This window comes from Plectropomus leopardus, chromosome 7, assembly GCF_008729295.1.
Source record: "Plectropomus leopardus isolate mb chromosome 7, YSFRI_Pleo_2.0, whole genome shotgun sequence".
Taxonomy (NCBI): domain Eukaryota; kingdom Metazoa; phylum Chordata; class Actinopteri; order Perciformes; family Serranidae; genus Plectropomus; species Plectropomus leopardus.
Genome location: NC_056469.1, coordinates 35665899 through 35689887, shown reverse-complemented (window position 1 = coordinate 35689887; position 23989 = coordinate 35665899). Strand labels below are relative to the sequence as shown.

Sequence of the window (23989 nt, the reverse complement as noted above, 5' to 3'; positions counted from 1 at the left end):
ATTATATGTATATATGTATATATATATATTAGCACTTGGCTGAAGGTGATTTTCATGTTTTTTGTTATTATTATTATTATTTTATTTTACATTTTGTTTGTTTATTTTCTGGTATTTTTTTGTAAGTTTTTACTAATTTCCTGCTCATGTTTGGGCCATTTCTTGTTAAGCTGCAACCGGACAAACACCGGACAACCGGACAATGCGACTGGAAGTCGAGCTATTCCGTTGCGTAAACACCTCAGTCGTGTTTAACTGGACTCGACGTTCTGCATGTGAGGGATAGGGACTGTTCGTCATTTATGTGGGGATGAAAGGGTGCTCTGAAACGGGTCAGGCACTGAAAACACAATGTAAACCCTGAAGAGGGACTTGTGCTTTTAATTTTGGCTGAGGTGAGGGACATGCAGCTATCCCTCAGGTCGTATTTTATATTTATTTTGAATGAAAGTCACGCCTCAGCCACCCGCTCCTCTGATAAATAAAGTACAGTCCCACAGCGCCTCCAATGGCTGAAACACGCTGGCTCTTTTGATGACTGAGCCGTCACAATAAAGATTTCTGATACATCCTCCTTCGTTTTTTTATATTTGTGTAAATAATTCAGTTTCCTGTGCAAAAAGCGATTAAAGAATTATATCTGGGAGGTTTTGACTTGACAAAAGAAGTAAATTGGGGCACAGCTCCTCAGGCTCAAGGATTTTATGACAGATGCCTGTCACCATTTTTGACAACTCATTTTGATTTAATTAAGAAAATAATGGGCAGAAAGTAATTGGAAATAAACATGAGTTTCAGCCTGTCACACAAGCCTCCTGTTGTTTGAAAAAGACGGGAAGTTTCCGGTGCGGTCCTAAATAAAGATCGAGCAGAGCGATGACAGTCTGCGAGCCATGCTGCCGTGTGTTTTCTGGAGTTGTGCTTCTGTCAGAACGGTGATGACGCAGAATAATGACGTTGACATTTCCGAACAACCGGACGAAGTACCAAAGTTGAACAAAGATAAACTGGGACTTGTGAGCCTCCAGAGGAGGCCGGCTGATCAGAACAGGAGATGCTGGCTTTATTCGTCAGCTGTCCAAACGCATGAAAGAGACAGAGCGAATATACTGTGACTGCACCTTAACTCCGTCTCATCTGAGAAAACCAGAACCCTGTCAACACATCAGAGACAGTACTGAACCTGGTCCTCAAACTGGTTTTTGTATAATGAGTCAAATGCTTCTCTGTGGCGTTTTTTTGTCGCTGGGTTGCTGCACAAGAACAACACGTTTTCCATTTAAAGCAGCGGTGGGCAGATATCAGGAAATGGCAAAAACAAAAAACCAGCAGAATTTCAAAAGAGGGCAAATGACGTCACACCGTTACGCACGGCATCAACAACCGAGGCTTAAAGTGAAATTGCTGCTGGCGTGTATTTGGCAGCTGTTGTGGTTGATTTTATTTTGTTGCACTATTTATATTTGATACAGAATCTGAACCTGGCTCCTGCTACTGTCATCTTTATAAACTACAGAAATAAGAGATCATTTCTCTTTAGTTTTTACTGAATATTTGAAGTCAAATTGTTTATGTTTTGGTTGACATAAAACTATAACACTTATTTTGATAAAATTTTATGTTCTAGAAATGAATTACCTAATATTTTTCTGTATTTTGTTACATTATCAAGAATATCAATATTGTAAAAATACCCTGAAATATCATGATATAATTTTGCTTTTGCTGTTGGACGGAGAAAAGTCTTTGACAATGAAGCCCTCGAAACCCTCTCTGATTGGTCAGCTCTTGCCTCCATTGCGTTCACTGAGGATGCGAAATTATAACACTGCCGTTCTTTCACAGATGGTGCGTGCACGTGCATGTGCATCTGCGTATGTGGAAGAGGCAATAGGAAAGTCAAAAGTCAAAAAACAGCCAAGAGGAGGTGCAGAAGTCTAGTTTTCTCTCAGAGTATCATAATATGCTCAAAGTTTATTGTGGGATTTTTGCCTGATGGTGCCAAATGAAACTGCCTACCCCAGCTTTAATATAGTGAACGTTTCTGCATCACTGGGACTGTGTGAAAGTGGCTGAGATTTAACACGCAGCACAGGCTTCATGTCCTTTTCAGAGATGACACCGAAGGCAACGTTTATCATATGCAAACTGAATATTTTTCCTCTCTCCCCCCTGCTGTGTGCTGCACATGGGCTGTGAACTGCTGCCATCTGCTGAGCCTGACTAACTCGCTCTGGTCTCCTCAGTCTGGGGGCTGCATGTTGTTGAGTTATATTTAGTGTCTGTCTGCCGTCTCTGTCTCTCTGTATCGCTCTGTTTTCACTGTCTCAGTGTCTCATTTTCTTTGTTTGTCTTTTGTTCTCTCTCTCTCTCTCCGTCTGCCTTGATATTTCTCCTTCTGACGTCTTCATCATTTTGAGCTTTTCTTTGAGAGTTTAATCAAAGGTTTGTATCTTTTGGTTGCAGGGTTTGTATTATTCTTACTACAAGACCATAATCGAGGCCCCCTCGTTCCTGGACGGCCTCCACGTGGTCATGAACGACCGGCTGACCGAGTACCCCCTGGTCATCAACACCCTGCAGAGATTTAATCTGTATCCAGAGGTAATGTCGAGTTTGACATGATGTTCACATGATGAAGTGCACACGTTTTATGACGCCTCTGCGTAGGTTACAGCTGTAGCCAGAGGCATTATGTTTTTGGGGCTGTCCTTCTGTCTGTCCACCTGTCTGTTCATCCCTTTCTCATGAGTGTGACATCTCTAAATATATATCTAAAAATGCCTTGAGTTAATATATTTAAATTTGGCACCTGCATCCACTTGGAATGAACAAATGAGAGATTGGCCTTCAGCTGTTCGACAAGAACAATCAATAACCCACAAAATAAATCAGTCACATCAGCAAAAAGCAGCTGAAGCAGTTTGTCTTTTATTTGTGCTGCAAATAAACTGAAGATTGTAATTTCACACAATTAAAAGCAGAAACTGGTGACAGATGGCAAAAGAAAGATTTCCTGAAGCAGCAGGAAGAGTTGATGGATCTGAGAGAAAAATGACGGGTGTTTTAGTCTCAGTTAAATGGAGCTGTGTGTCTGGATGAGCTGCGTCTGAACTCTGACTGCGGACAAACAAAGACATATTTCATATGTCAAAGTGGATCTGAAAATCTAGGTGAAACCAAAAAATGTTTCAAATCTGCCTTCATTTCAGACAGAAGTGATATCTTGTTTCACCATGTTTCCATATTCAGTCCGACATTTCCTCCCATCGCCAACATTTTAGCCAATATAACACACGAAAAAGCAGCAGGGTTTTCCCAACAATGCTACGACTTAGACGCAGCGTCTAAGTGTTTTCTCACAGCGCCTAAAAATGCACAGATTAAAACTCTGCTGAGACACATTTGGTTTCACTTCTGGTCACGCTGTTAGTTTCACCGTGAGCGGGGCTCAGCTCCTCCACATACACACAAGCATTTTGGATATGCACAAATTTAGCACAAAATCCTTTTTTTATTGCAGAGAAGCTGTTCCGCTTTTCTATATTTTGACTTGATAAGCGACGTGTTAGAGCACATTAATCAGAGTTTACACAGCTGCATATGAAGACGAATTTTAGTGCAATACTCTTTGTCATTAGTGATGTACACGTTCTTGTAGGAATATTGTCTTTTTCAGAATAAAGACACAAAAACGTAATATGCATATGTGCATATATGCATATGCGTAATGTGCACATAAACATACTCAGTGTGAAGGGCCTGCTCGTGTACAGCTCGACAGCAGAGTTAGTGTCTCTGCAGTGCTCGCTGGATTGGTGGCTGTCTTGTTGTCTTCTATTGTGTCGTGTCGTGTCGTGTGTTGTTTTGTTTCAGCTGAGAAAACGCACTTTCATGTCATGAACCCAGTAAATTAGGCTGTAGCGTTTTAAAACAAACCTGAAATTTGACTGGAGGAAGAAGATGCATTTGCATGCGTTGTGTTTGGGATTTCCATTTGCCAAATGGTTACTCTGTGGACAGTTGTGAAATTTTAGGAAGCGTAAAGCTGGCAGGGAATGCCATGAAATTGACACACTTGGGTTACTTTATAGGATGGGACCAGAATTAGATTTTAAACTGGTTTCACACACTCGTTGGTTCCTTTTATTTCCAGTTTAATTATTTTGGGGACGACAGTGTTATCTTCTCAGGGCAACGATCTACTTTCTAGAGCGTAATGGGATTTTAGAGGACTGCTGTTCTCCTCAGGGACAGCAGGACACAAAGACACTTTCAAACATGTTGTTTAAAGAGACGTTACACTGTGTCTCGTCCGTCTCCTCTCCCCAGGTGGTCCTGGCCAGCTGGTACCGGATATACACAGGTGTAATGGGATATTTTGGGATTCCCACGAAGATGTGCTGGTCCATCAACAGAGGAGAGGGACTGACTCCTGTGGACAGCTGTGAAGGTACACACTGTCGCCATGGAGCTAAATCTGCAAACACACAGACACACACACACACACACACACACACACACACACACAGCAGGCTGAGGAATGACTGCACTGCTCAGGCAGATAGTTCCCGTGTGTGATCCTGGAGCTACACTAACATTTAACTTACTCACAGTCTGACGTGAGACTGACTGATGACTAATTTCTTCACTGGCAGATGAAGTCAAAGCAGCTTCGTGGGGAAGTTGACAGTAAAGACAAAATGTATAAATCTGACAAAAGAAACTGAGGATTTATGTTTTTGGGTTGTCCATCCGCCTATCCGAATTTCTTCAGATTTGGTACAGACGTACTCTTGGACGCAGGAATAATCTGACTTTGAACACATCACAATGAAACCTTATGGAACCTTGTTTGTTTCACTAACGCGCTCTTATTTGAGCACTCGGTTACTGTCTTTACCTGACAGGACTTGCTCCAAAGTTTGGGTGTGCTTCGGTTTAGATGGCGTGATTTGACTCGAGATGTAAGGTTACATTATAGGACCCACGGGACTCGACAGCAGTATCGATAAGCTCCCTGTACTAGACTAAACTGTGGACAGACCTGGATGTGAGCCGATGGTGGTTCAAAGACGTATATTTCTGACTTTAAGGATCTAATTGGCAGCAAAACAAATTGTTAGAAGAACAACAGGCACAACACAGCAAAGGAAGCATTAACATTATCACAGCGGCCTGAGGGAAGAAAATGCTTTGAACCTGTTACACACAAATCGTTTTCTATTGGCAGCAAAACCTGCTGAGAGGAAACGAGCTGCTGTCAGCTTTCTTTTGTGGAGCTGCGTGTTTCTGTCCGTCTCATTAGTGAAGCCAGCGGCCCTCGGGTCGATGTACACGGGCTGTTTTCACTGTTGACACAAACCTGACGCAGGCCGCCTTGCATAAGAGCGAGCCGTCAGGGAGCGGGGCCGGTCCCTGTAAATGTCTCTTTCTGTGAGATGCACAATGACACGTGTTACTGCATGTTCATACTGAGCCGATTCTGGGACGAGCTCCGTTCTTTGTTCGCTCTGTGATTTACCGTCACGGCGTGGCGACGAGGCGGCTCGCAGTGATGTCAGTACACTTTCCAGCAGCTGGATTGTCATTAAAGCCTCGTCAGTGCGTCCTGCGTACCTGCTAATGTAGTGATGCCAAGTGTGTTTTACACATCAGACCTCTGAGTACAGAATGAGGAACTTTTGTGTATTGAAAAGGGGAAATTTTAGTATTCAGTGATATATATTCTCATATCTATGTGATGATGGGGTCAGCACACAAGCTGGTGAGGACTCTGTAAGTTCCCTCATCTCAAATATGCCATGTACTCTCACAGTATTTTCACTTCAGCTGTCATCTTTTTCACATTTAAGATTCGTGTTATTTTAATTTGTGTTATTTTTACTCTGCAAACAGAAATTTGGTCTCTTTTCTGTTTGAACGACCTTTGGCCTCAGAATCTCCTGTCAGTGTGTTTGGTTAACTTTTTTTTTTTTGGCATTTTAGCGGTATTAGAGAGGTACAGTCAATAAAAATGTCAGAAAAGGGAGGAGTGTGACCACATGAAACAAAGGTCACCGACTGTGTTCAGACCGGAGTCCGGGTGTTCGTGACCCGGTCCAACAGTTCTGGAGACTCTCTGAGAGGAGCTGCTTTCTGGGAGCTCGTCCCTACAACTTCATCCCCTCAAGGGCTTTTGTTCAGTTTGCATTCACAATAAAAACCACATAAAAAATGTGAAAACAGCAGCAGGCCACAGAGAGCCTGCAGCAGGTTGGTGTGTGCGGCATCCAGAGCAGAGCGCCCCGAACTCAGCACGAGCTCTGCGGAGACGCTGCCTGTTTCAGAGGCTATTTTTGCATCGACCGAACTGCGGTTTGAAGGAGACTGTGTCCCTTTCTGTTCGAGAAAACTGAACCAAGGCACAAGCATTTACAGGGAAGTCTTATGAACATAGATTAACCATTTCCTCTCCTGTGTGCTGGTTTTGTGTACTTTGTATTTTATTGTCAGATTAATTGTATATTCTGTAAAATATGAGAATTTAGGGAATTTGCTTAGATATGACAGATTGGAGAGGTCACAGGAAAATTAAGGGACGCAGCGAAAGATTGGGATGACTTGAGGAGCTGGAAATGGTGAATGATTTTGATTTTTTTGGTTGGACTTCAATGATTACTCAGTTTTCAGTTGTCAGTTCTTTTGTTTATTGAATGATTAGTTGATCAAAAGCAGGGGTCGATCAATAACTCAATCATCAGCGTGTGTGTGTGTTTGTATGAAGCATTTGGTGTTACAGTTTGTTTGTATGAAAAGTGCTACATAAAAATAATGTGATTGATTTATTGATTGTTGTGTGTGTGTGTGTGTGTGTGTGTGTGTGTGTGTGTGCGCGTGTGTGTGCGTGCGTGTGTGTGCACGTGTGTGCGCATTAGGGATGGGCGACCCGGCGTATTTTTACGTGAGCTGTGTGTTCCTGCTGAACGGCGTGATGATGAGCCTGTTCTTCGTTTACGGCGCCTACCTCAGGTAACCCCGCCCTCTGTCCTTTGACGCTCAGACGGGCCTCAGAGACGTGAGCGTGAATCATTTTTATGCTGCGTGTCATCTCAGCTGTCAGCCGGAGACAGAATGCAGTTTTACGCTTCGTCTCCTGTCAAATACGGATGTGTGGAATCAGATGGACGATGACCTTTCTGAAAATGTCGGTTGCTCTCTGCCTCTCTTTTCTGGCATCCCCACTTTTCCTGTCCAGCGGAAGTCGACTGGGCGGCGTCGTCACCACGCTGTGTTTCTTCTTTAATCACGGTGAGGTGAGTGCACTGCCCCCAACTGTCAGCTTCACACTATGATGTGCCAAAAGTCTCTCTGGTTTCATGCTTGTGAAATGTGTAAAGTGAAAAAAAGCAGTCAAAAGCGGAGGGACTCTTTCAGCCCTCAAAGGAGCTTAGAGCTGGTTTCAGCTGGCACTTAAAGCCGAGTCCCTCCTCTCACCTCCTTCATATTCCTCCACAACGGACAGCAAGTCTGTTTTTTCAGATCAATACGGCAACATTTCAGTCACACTCACAGATGTTGCTCAGTCCTCTCAGACACCGTGACCTCCTCACGGAGTGCAGACTTTAGCATCTGTGATTTAACCTTTGTTTTTCTGCAGGATGCAGTGGGCTGGTAACATAACTAATGTATAAATAGTGGTGTTGTTTTTTATCAAGGCTTAGAGAAAGTTCCCCTCTTACAAGAATGTGTGGCAGCCAAAGAACAGAAAAGTAGGGGAGTTCTGATCGAGCTTTTTGTGGCACCAAAGTGAGTCCTTTATTACGGAGGATCTGTCAATACGAAAGTCTTCTGTCAGGGCCTCCACTCATTTATTTATTTGTGGCAGCCTGCCACGCTTAAAACAACTGCTGCCATGTAATGATTTCATATTTTTGGAGCTGTACCGTTCATTAGGAGCACTGTTAGAATATATATACCATTCAGTTACGTATGGCACCACACCATTGGAGAGCAGAGCCTACTCTGGACACAGATGGAGCAGAAGAATGTCAGGGAACAAATAAAGTCAAACTGAACCAGTCCGTCCAGGATTTTATGGGCTTTTTTTGTGAATGTTGCAGCCTGAAATGCTGGATTTCACAGCTGCTTTTCCATTGTATAATATTAAAGGCAATAAAAGCCCCCAAAAATAATCTTTTTTTTAAAAAAAGTAATTTTTTACTCAGCAGCAATTGGAGGAGTTTGAGTTGCAGGGTGGATCATTTTGATGTGGCTTTGCATCCCAGGACGTCAACAGTTTCACATAAATACAATAAATACTAAACAACAAAATCATCCAACAAACACTTCAAATTACAACAAACATTATGAAAGGTGGATGCATATTATATCACCGTATTACTCATTACCTGTGACGCTGTCGGCCTCAGGCTACTTAAACGTTATATATTTAGATTTAATAGGCTGACAGACTTACCAAAAATGTCTTCCTCCACCTCTTCAATCACACTTGAGGGACTCAGAATCTTCTGTGTGATGGCAAAAGTATTAAATGCCCACAATCGTGCACATGAGTAATGTTTCAATTATATGTATAAAAAAAGGTTTAATAACTGAAGTTATTTATAAACTGCAGAGGAAGAAAATGCTCGTGACTCACTAACTCCTCTTTGTTTTTTAAAAATTGTTGCTAAGTGATTTCATCCACTGATTTGCTTTTTAATGTGTGTGTGTGTGTGTGCGTGTGTCTTTTCATGGATGTCATCAGAGCACTCGTGTGATGTGGACTCCGCCGCTGAGGGAGAGCTTTGCTTACCCGTTCTTAGTCCTGCAGATGCTCCTTCTCACCTACATCCTACGGTAAACTCACCACCACTCTGTCTTAAACCCACAGCGGTCCAGATGACTTTTATGACGTAAAAGCACCAAAATAATGTCTGAGTAGAAGTCGGTCACACTCTGGAGCGGCATGATGCCTCAGTCGCTTGGCTCTGTGTAAAAATGCAAAGGCAGCATGAAGAAGGGACTCGGTTGCGGCCTTTTGGCGCGATCTCTATGTGAAAATGGCAGCTGATATCGACAGTGTTTTGGATATATTATGATGCAAAGAAGCAAAATGGAAATGACATGTTAAATCTGATTATGCATGCAAAGAGGAATATCAGTGGAATATTCACTTTCTTTAGCTGTTTAAACAGCTTAGCAGGAATATTGTCTTTTTCGGATTAAGGTCGAGGAACTCAATATTTTGTGCGTGTAAACGTAGCCATTGCCAGTAGTGTCGTCACTGAATCTGTTGCAGCGTGACTTAAAACTGAAGGAGCTGCTGTCGTAAAGTGTTTTTAAATCTAAAATGAAAGACTTAGAGGCAGAGTTTATGGGATGGCCATGCTTTTAGGCTGCCTGGTTGTACAAGTGACTCATAGAAAGTTCTCCTGTAATGCAGATTTTAGTGCCTGTGAATTGTATTTTCTCACTGCTGACGGTCTTGGCCGGGTCTCCCTAGGAAAAAGGGCTTATTCATCTCAGTGGAACCAACCTGGTTAAATAAAGGTTAAATCAAAACTAAAAAAATAAATATCTGCCATGTAACTTTAAATATTGTACAGTGCATTCGTTATGTGTTTACTCCCCAAATCTAGTTGTATCTTGGTGCCTGAAATTGTTATTGGGTAAAAAAAACATACGCAAAGCATCTGGTTTTCTTTCCTTTGAACAGCCTGTTGAATATGTGAATTAACAGAAGTAAAACAGGATCAAACAGCGGCTTCCTCGTCTCATTAAAGGAAGACAGGCTACAATTTGCCCCGTGTGTTGTAATTAGTGGAGTGAAGCAGAGCTAGCTTGTGTCGTCTGCTCAGAGGTGCACTGAAGCAGGCGCCGTGGCGAGCTAATGGGCTTGTCACACAGACTGGTAATCTTCTCATTTCACATCAACCAGCAGACGCCACCTTGTGTTGTGTGAGTGCAGCCGGTAAACTGTGACTCCTTCGGCTTTGAAAAGGAGAATGAACTGCGTGTCATATTCCTACATAGCCGGGACTTTGTGTTACACTCGGTGAAATTGAATGTCTTGTGTGTGTGTGTGTGTGTGTGTTTGTGTGTGTTTTCTCAGCCGTCTTAATGCATCTTCTCTTATCTCCTCTACACCCACACTCTCTCCCTCTCTCTCGGACTGGAGTTATTTATTCCCCCTCCTCTGCCTCTCTTCTCTCCCCAGGACACGGAGCCCGAGCAGGACAGCCATGGTCGCCCTGGGCATCTCCAATTTGTGCTTTATGCTGCCTTGGCAGTTCGCCCAGTTTGTGCTGCTCACTCAGGTAAACAGAGCAAGAGAGACGTTGAGGGAGACTGTGGGAAGAAAGCAGAAGGGACAGCGAGATTAGGGAGGAAATAGAGACTTGGAGGGAACCGAGGAGTTTGGCAAGGATGGTGCACGAAGCAGAAGTTGGTATTAACGGATAGACTGAAAGAAAAAGGGATGGAGATAGTGAAATTACACCGTTTACATCCTAATTTCATAACCCTTTCAGAACGTACAGTCGGGCTGAACAGTTGAGACTGTGGAAAGGACAGTTTATTTTTCAGAGAAGCAGAAAACTGGTTAGTTTTAGAGTGTAGGCTGGCAGACAGAAGAGCCAGAGTTTGAACCACGACTCCAGAGCAAGCAGGTCACAGCTGCGAGCATCTGTGCTCTGCAGCAGTTAGCCCACGCTGCTGGCAGCCCCCTCAGGGCACTGCGGCTTTCTGCACACGATACGAGTTATTTAACAGCTATCATTTCTTTGTTTTGTGCTCGTAAGCTGCTAATTGAGCGTGTTCGCCTCATGCGCTGTATGTGTAACAAATACTGTATATCCACCCGCACCGCTCACTCCTCAGTCTGGTGGGAGGAGTGAGAATAAAAACGAAAAAGCAAAATGATGTTTTTACGTAGTGACATTATTATAATATCTCTCTGTGTTTCCCACAGAATTAGAATCTATAGTCCCTTTCACACAAAGATCGCACCTTTATGCCTCCTTAGCACTTTACACAGAAACAAATGACAGCAGCATCTTGGAAATTTATTTCGATCAAGTATAAAAGAAAATGGAGAAATGACCATACAAACAAGTGGAAAGAAAGAAAAGTAGTAAAATCTACAAATAATGAATACATAAAGCGAAAGAAATCGTCAAACACAGGATGAAGAGTGAGGAGAAGTGCAGATTTATTTAATCCTATCCGTTCTCCACAAGTCATTCAGTCGCCCTCCTTATTAACTTAAACCTACAATCTAATTAATCAAACATATATGCATGCACCCACATACCCTAATCAAACAGCTACACATTTACATTTTAGGCAGCATGCAGGCATATCCGAAGCAAAGGAGGCGTGGCAGCCGTGATGCCTAACACAACAGTGCCTGCCTCGACTGTGCACTGTTTGCAGTGCTTTGTAAACAATAACAATAGAATAACATGACAATAATAATCATTTACCTTCACATTATATGCCGGCTGATTTCGTTCTCTGCTCGAAGGGTAAGGAGCTCCCGAATCTCACAGATTTTCTCACAAATTTCCCATTTTAGTGACATTTTCAGCAGCTCTTCTTCTTCTGCTATCTGCTACAAGCGGCTTTATTTTTTAATCCTCCGCAATAGGTAGCACACATAACACCCTGTCAAAATGTCACACCGGTCTTGTTGGAAGCTGATGATGTTTGTGTGTCCTTTTTTATCATAATGTCCGCGCTCTCATTCCTGACATTTTTGCGAGTCTGCGAAACACAGTGCAGGCGGAGTTCTTTTATCCCTCAGCAGCAGTTTGGGGAGTTTGAGTCGTAGGTTAGTCACAGTTGATCGGATCGATGGATTAGAGAAGGAGCTTCTGCAGAGGCGAGTGAAAGCAAACTTCTAGGCACAACACAATGAACAATAATGTTTCACCTTCACTGTACCTGGCACTCTGCTGCTCCGTCTGTACCCAGAGTACACTCCACAAGTGTAGTGCAATGAACAGTTCAGCCTCAAAACTATAAAATTAATATATGATGGCAGAGGCTTTAGCTGTGGTGGGCCACCTTAAATACATAAATGTGTGGGAAACCCTGTCCTGTTTTCTGGTATTTATCGCAGTTATATTATGACACCTCATATCTTTTCAATATTACAAACCTGCGCAAAGCTATGCTACGCTAAGCTATGGAACATGGAGTGAATTAATAATTTCAGGGAAAATAAATAAATTTAGAAACGTTATTTCAACTTGATCGACCAAATTTGCATTTAGATTTAAAATCTCAAAAAAGGAAGAAAAAACATCTTAAAATTATAAATATTTTAGCATTATTTCATAATTATTTTTTCATGTTCTATCTTGTGAGAGAACACACCTTTCAGTTTAAGTATGCTTTGCAGGATTGTTGGTTAGTTTGAAAACATGCACGGCAGTAAAAGTAAAAGCCAACCCAGATTTACTCTTTTTTCGCATTTCAGCTCCCTTTATTTCAGTAAACCCTGACCTCACGTGAGCATTGTTGGGATACATACCCATAAATATCCAAAAAAATAAGAAGAAAATCCAGCCAGTCTTTGCATAAAATTACACCATCATGCACCTCTAGTGGATCATAAGTGACGATTGAGAGAGGTTACTTATATTAGTCTACACATTGTTGTTGTTTCTAGGAAAATCCTCAGTATACATTTGATGCAAATCATAATTAAGCTAATAAGAAAATGGTCACAATTAGAAGTCTAACCCTAACCTTTTTGCAATTCCAGTGTAAAAATGTATAGTCTTTTATTTATTTTTACTCATAGTTGTATTATGCATCATTTAAATACAAATTTGACTCATCAAGTCCCTCTGTAATGGCTCTCTTAATGCTTTTCTGGGGGGCAATTTATGTCATTGTTAGATAGCAATAGGGGAGCGATAACAGGGAATGAGGGGGAGGGATGCAACAGAAGTCCCCAGCGAGATGAGACCAGCTTTTTAAAATGTATTAATTTATTAATTGATTACAATCATCACAGTATATAATTGCCCCAGCGTCACAGTCCATTCTCCATTCATAGATTCATTATATTCAGTGTTACGTAATTCCATTTTAATTTATGCAGTCCCAGTGAAGCTCCACGCTGCGCTCAGTATATGACATTAACTACAGGACATGCACTTCAAATATACTGTAGATAATTAGTGTAGAGAGTTAAAGGCAATTCAAAGTTTTTTACATAACACATAAAAAGGCATTAAGACAAGATTAAAAAAAAACATAGTAATTTAAAAAGACATGCAAAGTTCTGTCCTGTTCTAAGATTAGTTTATATTCTACATTTTATTTTTTAGCGTATTCAGTTTCCTTCTTCTAAATTTACAGATAATTAAACAGTTTTCTGTAGGGATTAATAAAAGACGTCTGTCTTAATCTCCATTTGTATGGATCAGTATTTTTAGCAGTGTGTGGTAGTTGAAAGCCCACGCTGGTTTAAATGTGCCTAAAGTGTAGGATGATAGAAAAAAGTTGGGCATTAAAATTCAGCTTCATTGGAATCGAATCGTGCAGCATCCTGAACTTTCAGCTCGCTTTAGTGAAACAGTGGCGTCATGCAGCATATCCCTGTTAAATTTCTCTTATTTTTCTATTAATTTTCTGTTTAAAAGACAAAATTTACAAAACTCTCGATACACCAAATGTTCTCAACCATCTGAATCTGCTCTTACTTGGATGTGATAAGTGGTGAGTGTCACTTTACATAGCTGACATACTTGTGTAGGTAAAGCCCCTTAAACACTGTAAAAGGTGTGCCGCGTGCAAAAACTTGACGCATGCCCAGGAATTGGAGAGGTGTCACCAAAAAACGACTGTAAGAAGAGTTTCTGCAGAAGTAAAATCAACGTACTGTTAAGTAAACTTTAGGTAAATAGGTAATCAGGTCCTTTACTTTATTGAAAGAAGTAATACAACACTGTAAAAATACTCTTTAACTTGTAAAGCTCTTCTTTGAAAAGTTACTTTAGTAAAAATATGTAAGCACACTCAGGGAAATATATTTTAGTACTCATGCAGAAAAATGTCTTTAGTCATGAAATGTAATAGTCCAATCATTATAATTTACTCTTAAACATAATTTAACTGTGATGATGTGAAATGCATGCATTTATAAATGTTCCTCAAATGTTAAACTTGTGTTTGCTCACGTTGGCCAAACAACAAAAAAAAAAAGGAAAACATTGGTGATTCCCAGAAATCAATGGGTTCTAACAAAACAAGCACAAATAGTGGATAAAAACAAAAATAAGAGAGTTAACACAGGGCAGGTGGAGCGTACAATGAGTTCTTTTTTCCTCAGCAGCAGTTTGTAAGTCGCAGGGTGGATAATTGATCTGTTCTGCTGCTCCATCTGTGCCCAGAGTACGCTCTGCGCTCCGAGACTCTGGTGCAATGAATAACCGTACAATAAATATGTTTCAATAATGCTCCTAATGAACAGTTCAGCTACAAAAATAGATGTGGCAGCAGATGTTTTGATCATGATGGACTGCCACAAAAAAATGAATGTGCGGGAAACCCTGGTCCTGTTGGTGTGGATGTGAGAAACTTGCCTTCTGCTGTATCACTCGCACATAAATCCAGTCTCTGCCTGACTCCAGTCATGAAACTTTGAAACGGTTGATTGTATTTGATTTATTTAGTGTTTTTACTGGAGTTTATTATTAAAGTTTTCTATTTTTCTTTTTTTCAGGTGGCCTCTCTGTTTGCCTCTTACATCCTGGGTTACCTCGGCGCTGCCAAGATGCAGTCCATCCTGGTCACTCATATGGTACAGTATCATGACCTCTTTTAAATTCTCTGTCATTAATCAATCAATCAATCGATCAACCAACCAATCAGTCAATCAAGAGTGTTGAGAGTGTTTCTGTGTGTTCATTTGTCATTAGCTGTTTTTCTATGCATTTGTCAAGCAAATTTTAAGCAAACTTTTGAAAACAAATTTTGCAACAAAATTAGGTGCGTTCCCATCAGCTGGTTTGCAGAGAATAAATGAGGCTCTACAAAGTGTCTTTTGGTCAGAAGTGGGTGTTATAGGCTTCTTTGTTTTCAGACATATTTTTACTGAACTTTTTGTAAAGCGGGGGAGACAAAGAAGACACAATACATAACAATAGTACTAACAGTATCCAAATGACTGACAACAAAACCCAGCAAGATAAGACAGAACCAAAGAAAACAGAAAAAGACAAAAAAGAAATCAATAAAACTAGAAAAATAGATAAGGTATGGGCTTCTTCATCACACTCATCAGCTGCTTCAGTCTGCTGCCGACGCCTCGTCACATTCTGGCTCGGTGACGATGCTCCTCCGTGATGCTGTAATCTGAGTGTTTCCTCCCACCACTTCTCCTTCTCTTCCTTCTGTTTGTCTGGCATCTCGTGCAGGACAGGTACGGCAAAGCAGGCAGCGCCGCTCGGTGCGTCTAGTACGCACAGCGATGGCGATGCAGCGCGTACATGCTGATCACCACTCTGCTGCATGTTATGTTATGTTATGTTATATGTTATGTTATGTTATGTTATGTTATGTTATGTTATGTTATGTTATGTTATGTTATGTTATATGTTATATGTTATGTTATGTTATGTTATATGTTATGTTATGTTATGTTATGTTATATGTTATGTTATGTTATGTTATGTTATATGTTATGTTATGTTTTATGTTATATGTTATATGTTATATGTTATGTTATGTTATGCATCTCTTCCACTGCTAAAGAGGGAGAAGCAGAAACTGCCAACCACCTGGCCTTGCAGCCCCTTCGTCTCTTTTCTTTCTCTCATTTTCTGTCTCTCTCCACCTCTGTCTTTCCCTCTTGAGTCTGTCCAAAGTGCCATTACGCATGAGACAGTTGAAAACAATTTCAATTTAAAAAAATTAAATAAATAAAGGTAAATTTTGTGAGAACCTGACCCAATTCAAGCCAAAGGAAATAGTGAGAAATTACAGCACGGACCCACCGGGTCAGGTCTGGCCCAGTCAGGTTCGGGCAGAGAATCAAAGCTCTCCAAAGGAGGCATGAAGAAGGGACACCAAAGCTACTGAGACAGAGATACAACAGAAGGATTTAAAAATGCTGACAGAGAAGATGCAAGTTACCAAGTTGTGCAGGTGAGACAAAACAGAAACGCCAAATGAAGACAGGAAAGGACCTCAAAAGAAACAAAAAGTTAACCTGAGCAGAGGTTTTGGGTGTTTGAAAGAGATGTTGCGCAGAAGTTTGATCACAAATGTTCATTAGCTTTCATTGCGAGGATTATTTGTCGCGCCCAACATCAGTGAAAGTCTCTCCAGCTGCTGTCCTCTGAGCTGTAATGCGCTCTGCCTCGGTTCCTCTTATCTCGCTCAGCTCCTCGGCCCCAAGAATTTCATGAGCTGCGAGGACAACAGCGGCCGAGACAGGGACGACTTTCTTTGGCTTCACAGGGAGCATGAAAAGAGGAGGATATGTGGGCAACTTGCTTCACCCTGCTAAGGACAAAATGTATCTGTGTTGGTGTATGAATATGTTTGTGTTGGTGTGTCACTCTGTCCGATCGTCCCTCTCCTCCACATTCTTCTCCCCTAATCCCCTCAGCAGGCCCGGCTGTTAGCCACAGCCTGTGTGCTGCTCAGATAAGGAGAAGGCTCTTTGTGGTAAGATGGTGGAGATTTATGTCAGAGGGAGGAATATGCCTCTGCATAATTTACAGCGCTTGGCAACAATGACTGTGTGTGTGTGTGTGTGTGTGTGTGTGTGTGTTCGTGTGTGTGTGTGTGTGTGTGTGTTCAAGAAAAGAAATAGAGACACAAAACCAGGCCTGTGTGTGTCCTCTGTGACCTACAGCGATGATAATGAGTCCAAGCCTGTATCACTTGTTACAGGACATGCTAATGTGACCACAACAGACAGATATATTCATTATTTACTAATCTGTCCGTTATCTCAATGTGATATTGGTATCAGTAATTGGCCAAATGAGTTGTTTTTATGAGAATATCTGATATCGGCAAAGAGTAAATAAATAAATTGTGCATCCCTGATATTTTAGCTTGAAAAGTAAATCATAAGATATTTTATTGTGCTAAAACAATTCTGAGTCCATGGATACCAACACGCAAAACAAAACAAAAAATCCATGAAGAGATCCGCTTGTGCTGCTCTCACAGACCCACAGATACCTCCGAAATCAGAAAACGAAAACAAAGTCAGCTACCGTCACATATTGAGTTGTATGAAGTGGGAAATATTGAAATCAATAAGTTTATTGATCAACAGAATATTAACCTGCAAAAAATGTACATCAGATTAACTACCTCTTCTAAATATTAACAATTGTAGCTTCTTCAAATATAATATTTGCTTGTTCTCATAGTCCTCTGACATTTTAAACTGAATATCTTTAAAACAAGCTGTTTAAATAGGAACACTTTCGGAAGTCATACTTTCTTACTTTTTTTTTTTCAGATCAAAATAGCAATAAAGAAAATAACAGATTAATTAATGTTGAAAATAATAGCTTGATGCAGCCCTAATTAGTGATTAAAACGCAGCTGCCTCAGAATGTAATTTCTATTTTAATAAATTGGTTGCGCTCCTCTGTAATCACGATAGTCCCCCCTGGCAGCTGCTGGGTTATAAATGCAGCTGGTTGGGAATCATTGCTGTTTACAGAATACAATAAGTGATGCATTTTTTTACTCTTCACTGTGGTTAGGCATCAGGAGTTTATCAAAGAGGATTATGTTGTGTTTATGACTGTGAATTCAGAGTTTAATGTATTGCTTTAAATCTCTGGAGTCTTTTCAACAACATATACAGACTTCTTATTGACAGCTAATTCAGTCAGTCCCAGAGACCACCTCTGTTCTGCTGAGGCCACTGAAAAGCTCCAGAAACTGTCTGCGCTGGTCCTCTGAGCTCTCGTGTTTCCTGATAACACGGACAGACACGGACGCACATCAGGCTGATCATTGTCTCCATCCTGCTCTCATCCTGCAGATCACTCTCGGCGTCTGCTTCGTCCTCATGTTCGGCAACTCCATGCTGCTCACGTCCTTCTACGCCTCCTCGCTCGTCTCCATCTGGGTGAGTTGGGTCTTTATGGTCCACAACAGACAGATATACTCATTATTTACTAGTGCTGCGAGTACAAGCGCTGAATGTTCTGGGATTTACTTTAGTCAAGATAAGCTCAGTTTGATCAATGAATCCAGCTGACCATAAATTGCAAAGATATTTGTTAGTTTTAATGGCATTGTGGAGGGAAATGGACTGAAAATACAATTCATTGTGATGTAATATTTTTTATCAGTTTTGTTGTTTCTAGATTTTTTTTACCTGTGGTTTTGAATTCTGTTTCTGTGGGGGTTTTAGGCAATCATTGCACTGAGGGATCGATTTGCTCAAGTCTTCAAACGTGGCATCATCACCTGGGTGAGTAAAAGTTACCTCTCCTTGAGTTCAGATGGGATACACATTACTGTGCCACTTTATTATGGCAAGCATAACCACAGATGGCTAAAAGGTAAATAAAGGCAGCTCAGACACCTAAATATTAGTCAGGATCACAATTATAGCTTCTGACAATCAAATGAACATGACTGACTGTGCCACTGACATTTAACATGCGTTTATAGAAAATATATAATATATATGTATATAAACATTTAAAGCTATGCTCACCAAAGTAACAGCCAGCCTTTAGTTATGAAGAGACGTCGTGCCGCTGCGTGCCCCCGGTGCAGCGAGAACCTTTGAAAAACACATCCATTCATCAGGCACCACCTGCTGTCACTGTTTTCTTTGTATTCAAAGTAGGACATGATACGACTTTGCAACTTTTAGTAAGTGTTAAATAATCGTGTCATCAGCGTACATCTGGATCTCCACATCCTCACAGACTGATGGGAGATCATTTATATATACACCAAACAACAACGGCCCAAGGATAGAGCCTTGTGGCACTCCCATTGTGCCTGATTTCTCATGCTTTTGAAATAAATTCAGCTAATACACTCAGGTCTCAAAGGGTTTTAAAGACTGAAGTAGAAGGAAAAGTGAAAAATGTGATTAGTAGCAGCAAGTTAGCAAGGTATAATGGGAATAAACAGTTAGTTTCTCACCTAGATGAAGCTGAGAGTAAAACTAAAACACAAGTAAGATTGAAATTGGCCGAATGTTTTGGCTCGCTGTGTCCATTCAACAACAGCCTGCCTGGCTTTCTCCCAACTCCACAGCACCAGGAGGCTCTGATTACAGGTTCCTGTCCGAGCTCTGTGTGTGTGTGTGTGTGTGTGTGTGTGTGTGTGTGTGTGTGTGTGTGTGTGTGTGTGTGTGTGTGTGTGTGTGTGTGTGTGTGTGTGTGTGTGTGTGTGTGTGTGTGTGTGTGTGTGTGTGTGTGTGTGTGCACATATCAGCCTGTCAGAGTGTATCTTTTCGCCCTCCTCAGGTCATGCAGGGTTTGGCGTGGGTCGGCTCCACCGTTCTGCTCAAGTTCTTGCTGTCCACAGTCCTCTGCGCCTCAGATGATGTAAGATGCAGTACTCTCAGAAATGAATGTACCCACAAACAGTGTAATATTCAGTTTGAATATATTTACAGGAGGTTATATTCCTGATACCAGGGCTGGGCGAAATGGAAAAAAGTATTATCACGATATTTTTTTTCATATCAGTCGATATCGATATATATCACGATATACATCAAATCACTATTTCTGTAAAGCATAAAGGTTCCCTTTGTGAGATATAAAGATATCATAAGGTTAATTTTGGTTTAAATATTTATTTGACAAAATATGACAAATACACTGCTCGGTCAGGGGTTCAAGGGGACATAGTAGTTAAGTCAGGAGTTAGATGACGTTTCTAAATTTAGGATATAAACACTCGTGTCATGTTTGGGTTTTTTGTTTATTCCAGGCTCACATCAGCGCACTGATCAAATCCAAGTTCACGAGCTACAAGGACTTCCACACTCTGATGTACACGTGTGCTGCAGAGTTCGACTTCATGGAGTTGGAGGTAAAATCTGGCCCTCGATCAGAATGTTTCTCATCCTTGTGACTTTGTGTGTCGAGTCTCAGGTGGTTTGGTGTAAAAAACATTTCTTTCTTTCAGAAAAAGCCTGCTGTTTTGTTTCAGAGTGGCTGGTATTTTCTCACAGCCGGACTCAGAGGGAGGCAGATCTGTGCTCTGAGTTTAACAGGAAATAGAAACCTGACAGCAGAACCTGGCAGCTCACCCTGAGCTGATTCTGTGCCAGACAGCAGCCTGATTTCACTCTTTTTGATTCACATGTTGTGACTCTGCGTACAGGTAGTTAGAGAGTACATTATTAGATTTCTTAACGTCTTTTTCTCCCTCAGACTCCTATACGTTACCTCAAAACGTTGCTGCTGCCCATCAACATGCTGGTGGTTGCGCTCATCGCTGCGAGGGTAAGTCTTCCTCAGAAATGGTTGTCACAGCAGCAGAACAAATAAAACAAAAAAACCCACACATTAACTACACAAAGTCTGGCTGCCTGCAGAGTGCATACAAGTGCATACAGGTTTTGGAGCAACATAAGCTGCCATCCAGATGTTTGTTTTTTTTTAGGGAACTCCCTTCTTATTCCAGCAAGACAAAAATATGAACACAGAGACTGTTAAGGAACGTAAGTCATATATCGAGTAAGAACAGGAAAGAATGTCACTTTCCAAAGTTTCAAAATGAGTGTCCATAATTGCTGCTTCGTTAGCAACTATACTTGTTTCAGTTCCTTGAAGAAGTTTCACGTCTGGACCCATCTAGCCCCAACGACCCACACAAATGCTGCCTGGGTCAACAACTCACGAGTGGCCTTAATGACTCTGAAACTCAGAGTCCACGTGTGACTGTATCGACTCTGTAGCACAAACTAACACGGGGTTTAAAGCTTGCAACTCCCTTTCAGATGGTAAGAAATGAAGAAGCTTCTTGGATGAGAAGCAAAGCTTCAAGGAACTGAAACAAGTCCAGTTGCCAACGAAATAGCACTCATCGATACCATGACCTGGATGACTGAGAGCCTCGTGATGAGGCTCACCGTGTGAGGTGATGTCACACGGTGGTGAACATGCTCCTGTTCTGCATTTTTCAAAATATGTTGCAGGCTTCAAATTCAGAATGAGTGCATGTTTACCCCAAAAAAGGATTTGTCACTCTGATTATTAGAAATCTTGTCTTTGTACTGTATTCAGTTCAATGTGAGCCAAAAAGTAATTTCCTGATCACTGCATTCTGTTTTTATTTCTCCGCGCCAGCGATAGCCATGGCCGTGTGAACGTGATCTCTCAAAAACATCCACTCAGGCTCAAGGATGAACCAGTTTGATTTTGGTTGTCAGAGGTCAAGGTCACTGTGACCTCATCAGTCTCATTCTTGTGTTTCTTCAAATTTAACACAAACGTCCACTTAGTTTTAAAAATGAAGTGATAATCAGAGGTCATTGTGACCTCAGGAAACATGTTTTTGGCCATAATTCAAGAATTCATTCGCGAAAATGTCGTGCAAATGTCTGTTAGGATATAGTAATGAAATGATGACATTTTAGAGGTCAAATGTCAGCTAAGCTTCAGTCTGACATCATTATGTTCTGCAAAAACACTTTTCTGGCCATTATTCTGCATCATATGTCAGAGACAGACAGAGAGACATTTGGTGAGACACTGAATTGATGACTCTTATCTTGAAAGTGTCCCTTTTGTATAAATCTGTGCTGCAGAGGGAAGATGTGTGTGAAGCATCCGTGTTTTCACAGACACAGATGTCACTGTAAGTGCATCTAGACTGCTGCAGGAGGCATAGAGACAGAGTAGCTGTATTTCTAGTTTAATTTTTTATACAACTTTATACAACAAAAATACATAAAAAAAGAAAAACAACACGTCTTATGATAAATAGAAAGCGATGAAAACCTGATATGAGGAAAATGCAGCACAAAATAACTCATTCGTATTAATAGCACATCCTCTCTCCTCCAACTAAACTGGGAAATGAAGAATTCCCTGTTTAGTTTATAAAGAAAGGGTGTACAAATTTTATTTTATTTAATGTGTATTTAAAAGGGACATAGCGTATTAATGGACATCAATATAAAATACAAATGTAAATATGCTGGAGTTAGCAAGACCGCTAATTTTTACATCCGTGGCCCCTCAGCAGGTAACAGATAAAATGAATAAGTAAATAAATAAATAAACACAAAACAAAACAATACAATTCATAAAGAGGACAAAGCTGCATTAACAGTAGCAGTGTTAACTGTATGGCATAAAGAGCATGGTGCAGAGTGCTTCATTTATGTGCAGGATGTAGAATAAAACGTGTTAGTCGTGCACATGCATCATGAATCACTGGTTTAAGGGAAAGGAGACACGTTTTGTAAGAGTCCAGCTGAAATGATCCTCTCCTGCCGCCTGGAGTGGTTTTAGACATCGGAGACGTGTGAGAAAAAGTCAGTTGCAGCATGAAGCCTCCGATCTCACCTGTCAGAACAACACCGTCTGAAGACAAACACGAAGTGAGCCGGCAGCAGGGAGACAGAGCCGGGAGTCGATCTGCTCTGAATACTGCGCCTTCATTCATACCTGAGGAGAATATAAATTCAAGTTCTGCTCTCTCAGGTTCATAAAACTGCAGTGGTCTTATTTGCTCTGCCGCGGACGCTCAGCTGACATTCATATGAGTTTATTTAAGCTTTGAGAAAAGAGGAAACAGCGAGATTTATTCCTGATTCCTCAAACATGAAAGTTTTTTTGGGGGGGAGCATCAGAGAAAAATGATATTTAAGGAACTGCTCTTTCTGTGGCCTAATCTCATAACGCCTCGCCCACGCTGAGCTAAGAAAACATAAGTGGATTTGACAAAGCGTGGTGTGCAGAACAGGAGCCAGCTGTGGGAATATATTCTCCTGCGGTGCTCTGTTTGTTGGAAACGTGACATTTGAAGGAATCTCCTTCTGCCTGTTATTCACTTTTCAGACCATCCAGGATATCGGCCGGTTCCTGAGGGACGGAGGGAAGGCGTCTGTCCGACCTGACGATGTCGATGAAGCTGCAGGGTGAGCGTCCTGAGGCCTGGTTCATTATATTAACTTCCACTGCATTAACTACTGATGGTTTTTAAATGTTCATTTTTGTAATGATATAATATAAAAGATTTTAACCCTTTAAACTGGACAGGAGGTTGTTGTTTGCATGATCCTGTTGAAATCCATATTAAATTAAATCCACAATAGCAATAGCATCATTCTCTTTGCAGCAGAAAGTTTACCTTCTTATTTTCACTACCGTCATTATGAACACTCGTTACGCTACGCTATGTCACATTACGTTAGTATTCTGGACATTTTTCCCCAGCTTTTCTAAAAAAAAAAAAAAAAAAAATTTCAAAATCTACTAATTTCTTTCAGTTTGTGGATCTTTTCTTGCCAAGCTCACTCTTATTTTTTTCCATATTTTCAAAAAGAGCAAACCAATCTGCTCAGAGTTCAAAGGTTTAAATACGTGTGAAAGGCGTCGGAAAGCAACACAGGAAAAGTGATGTTGCTCCAGGTTTCAAAGGGTTAATTTGGTAAATGTTCATAGTTCACATAACTTGGTGTAACTTAGTGTTTAGAAATAATTTATATTTCTACATTTAGAAACCTTTTGGATCAATTTGTTTTGTGTTATTTTGTAAGTTTGACTTGTCAAAGGTTATTGAAATCTCACAAAACATATTTTTGGTCATAAGTCAGGATTTTTTACGCTAATTATGACAAAATTTCACACAACTGTCTAATAGGATGAAATGATGAAGTGATGACATTTTATATCCAAAAGTCAGCTTCAGTGTGAGATCATAATGTTCCTTTCTTTCCATTACTCAGCGTCATAACTCAGGAACAGAACTGGACACGTTTTGGCAGATACTGAAACGATGACACTAATCTTGGGTCAAACCTTTA

The 23989-nt window shown here is 40.9% G+C and overlaps 1 protein-coding gene across 1 annotated transcript in view; it reads left to right on the top strand.

Moving 5' to 3' along the window:
• Positions 1–938: 938 nt before the first annotated feature.
• dpy19l1l (dpy-19-like 1, like (H. sapiens)) overlaps positions 939–23989 on the top strand; it is a 30307-nt gene continuing 7256 nt past the window's right edge. The window contains exons 1-14 of the mRNA XM_042489997.1: positions 939–1016; positions 2467–2604; positions 4333–4453; positions 6918–7011; positions 7238–7295; positions 8750–8841; positions 10202–10301; positions 14723–14800; positions 18017–18103; positions 18392–18451; positions 19467–19547; positions 19939–20040; positions 20385–20456; positions 23022–23101. Coding sequence (XP_042345931.1) covers positions 939–1016; positions 2467–2604; positions 4333–4453; positions 6918–7011; positions 7238–7295; positions 8750–8841; positions 10202–10301; positions 14723–14800; positions 18017–18103; positions 18392–18451; positions 19467–19547; positions 19939–20040; positions 20385–20456; positions 23022–23101 — 1241 coding nt within the window. The remainder of the gene's footprint in view (positions 1017–2466; positions 2605–4332; positions 4454–6917; positions 7012–7237; positions 7296–8749; positions 8842–10201; positions 10302–14722; positions 14801–18016; positions 18104–18391; positions 18452–19466; positions 19548–19938; positions 20041–20384; positions 20457–23021; positions 23102–23989) is intronic.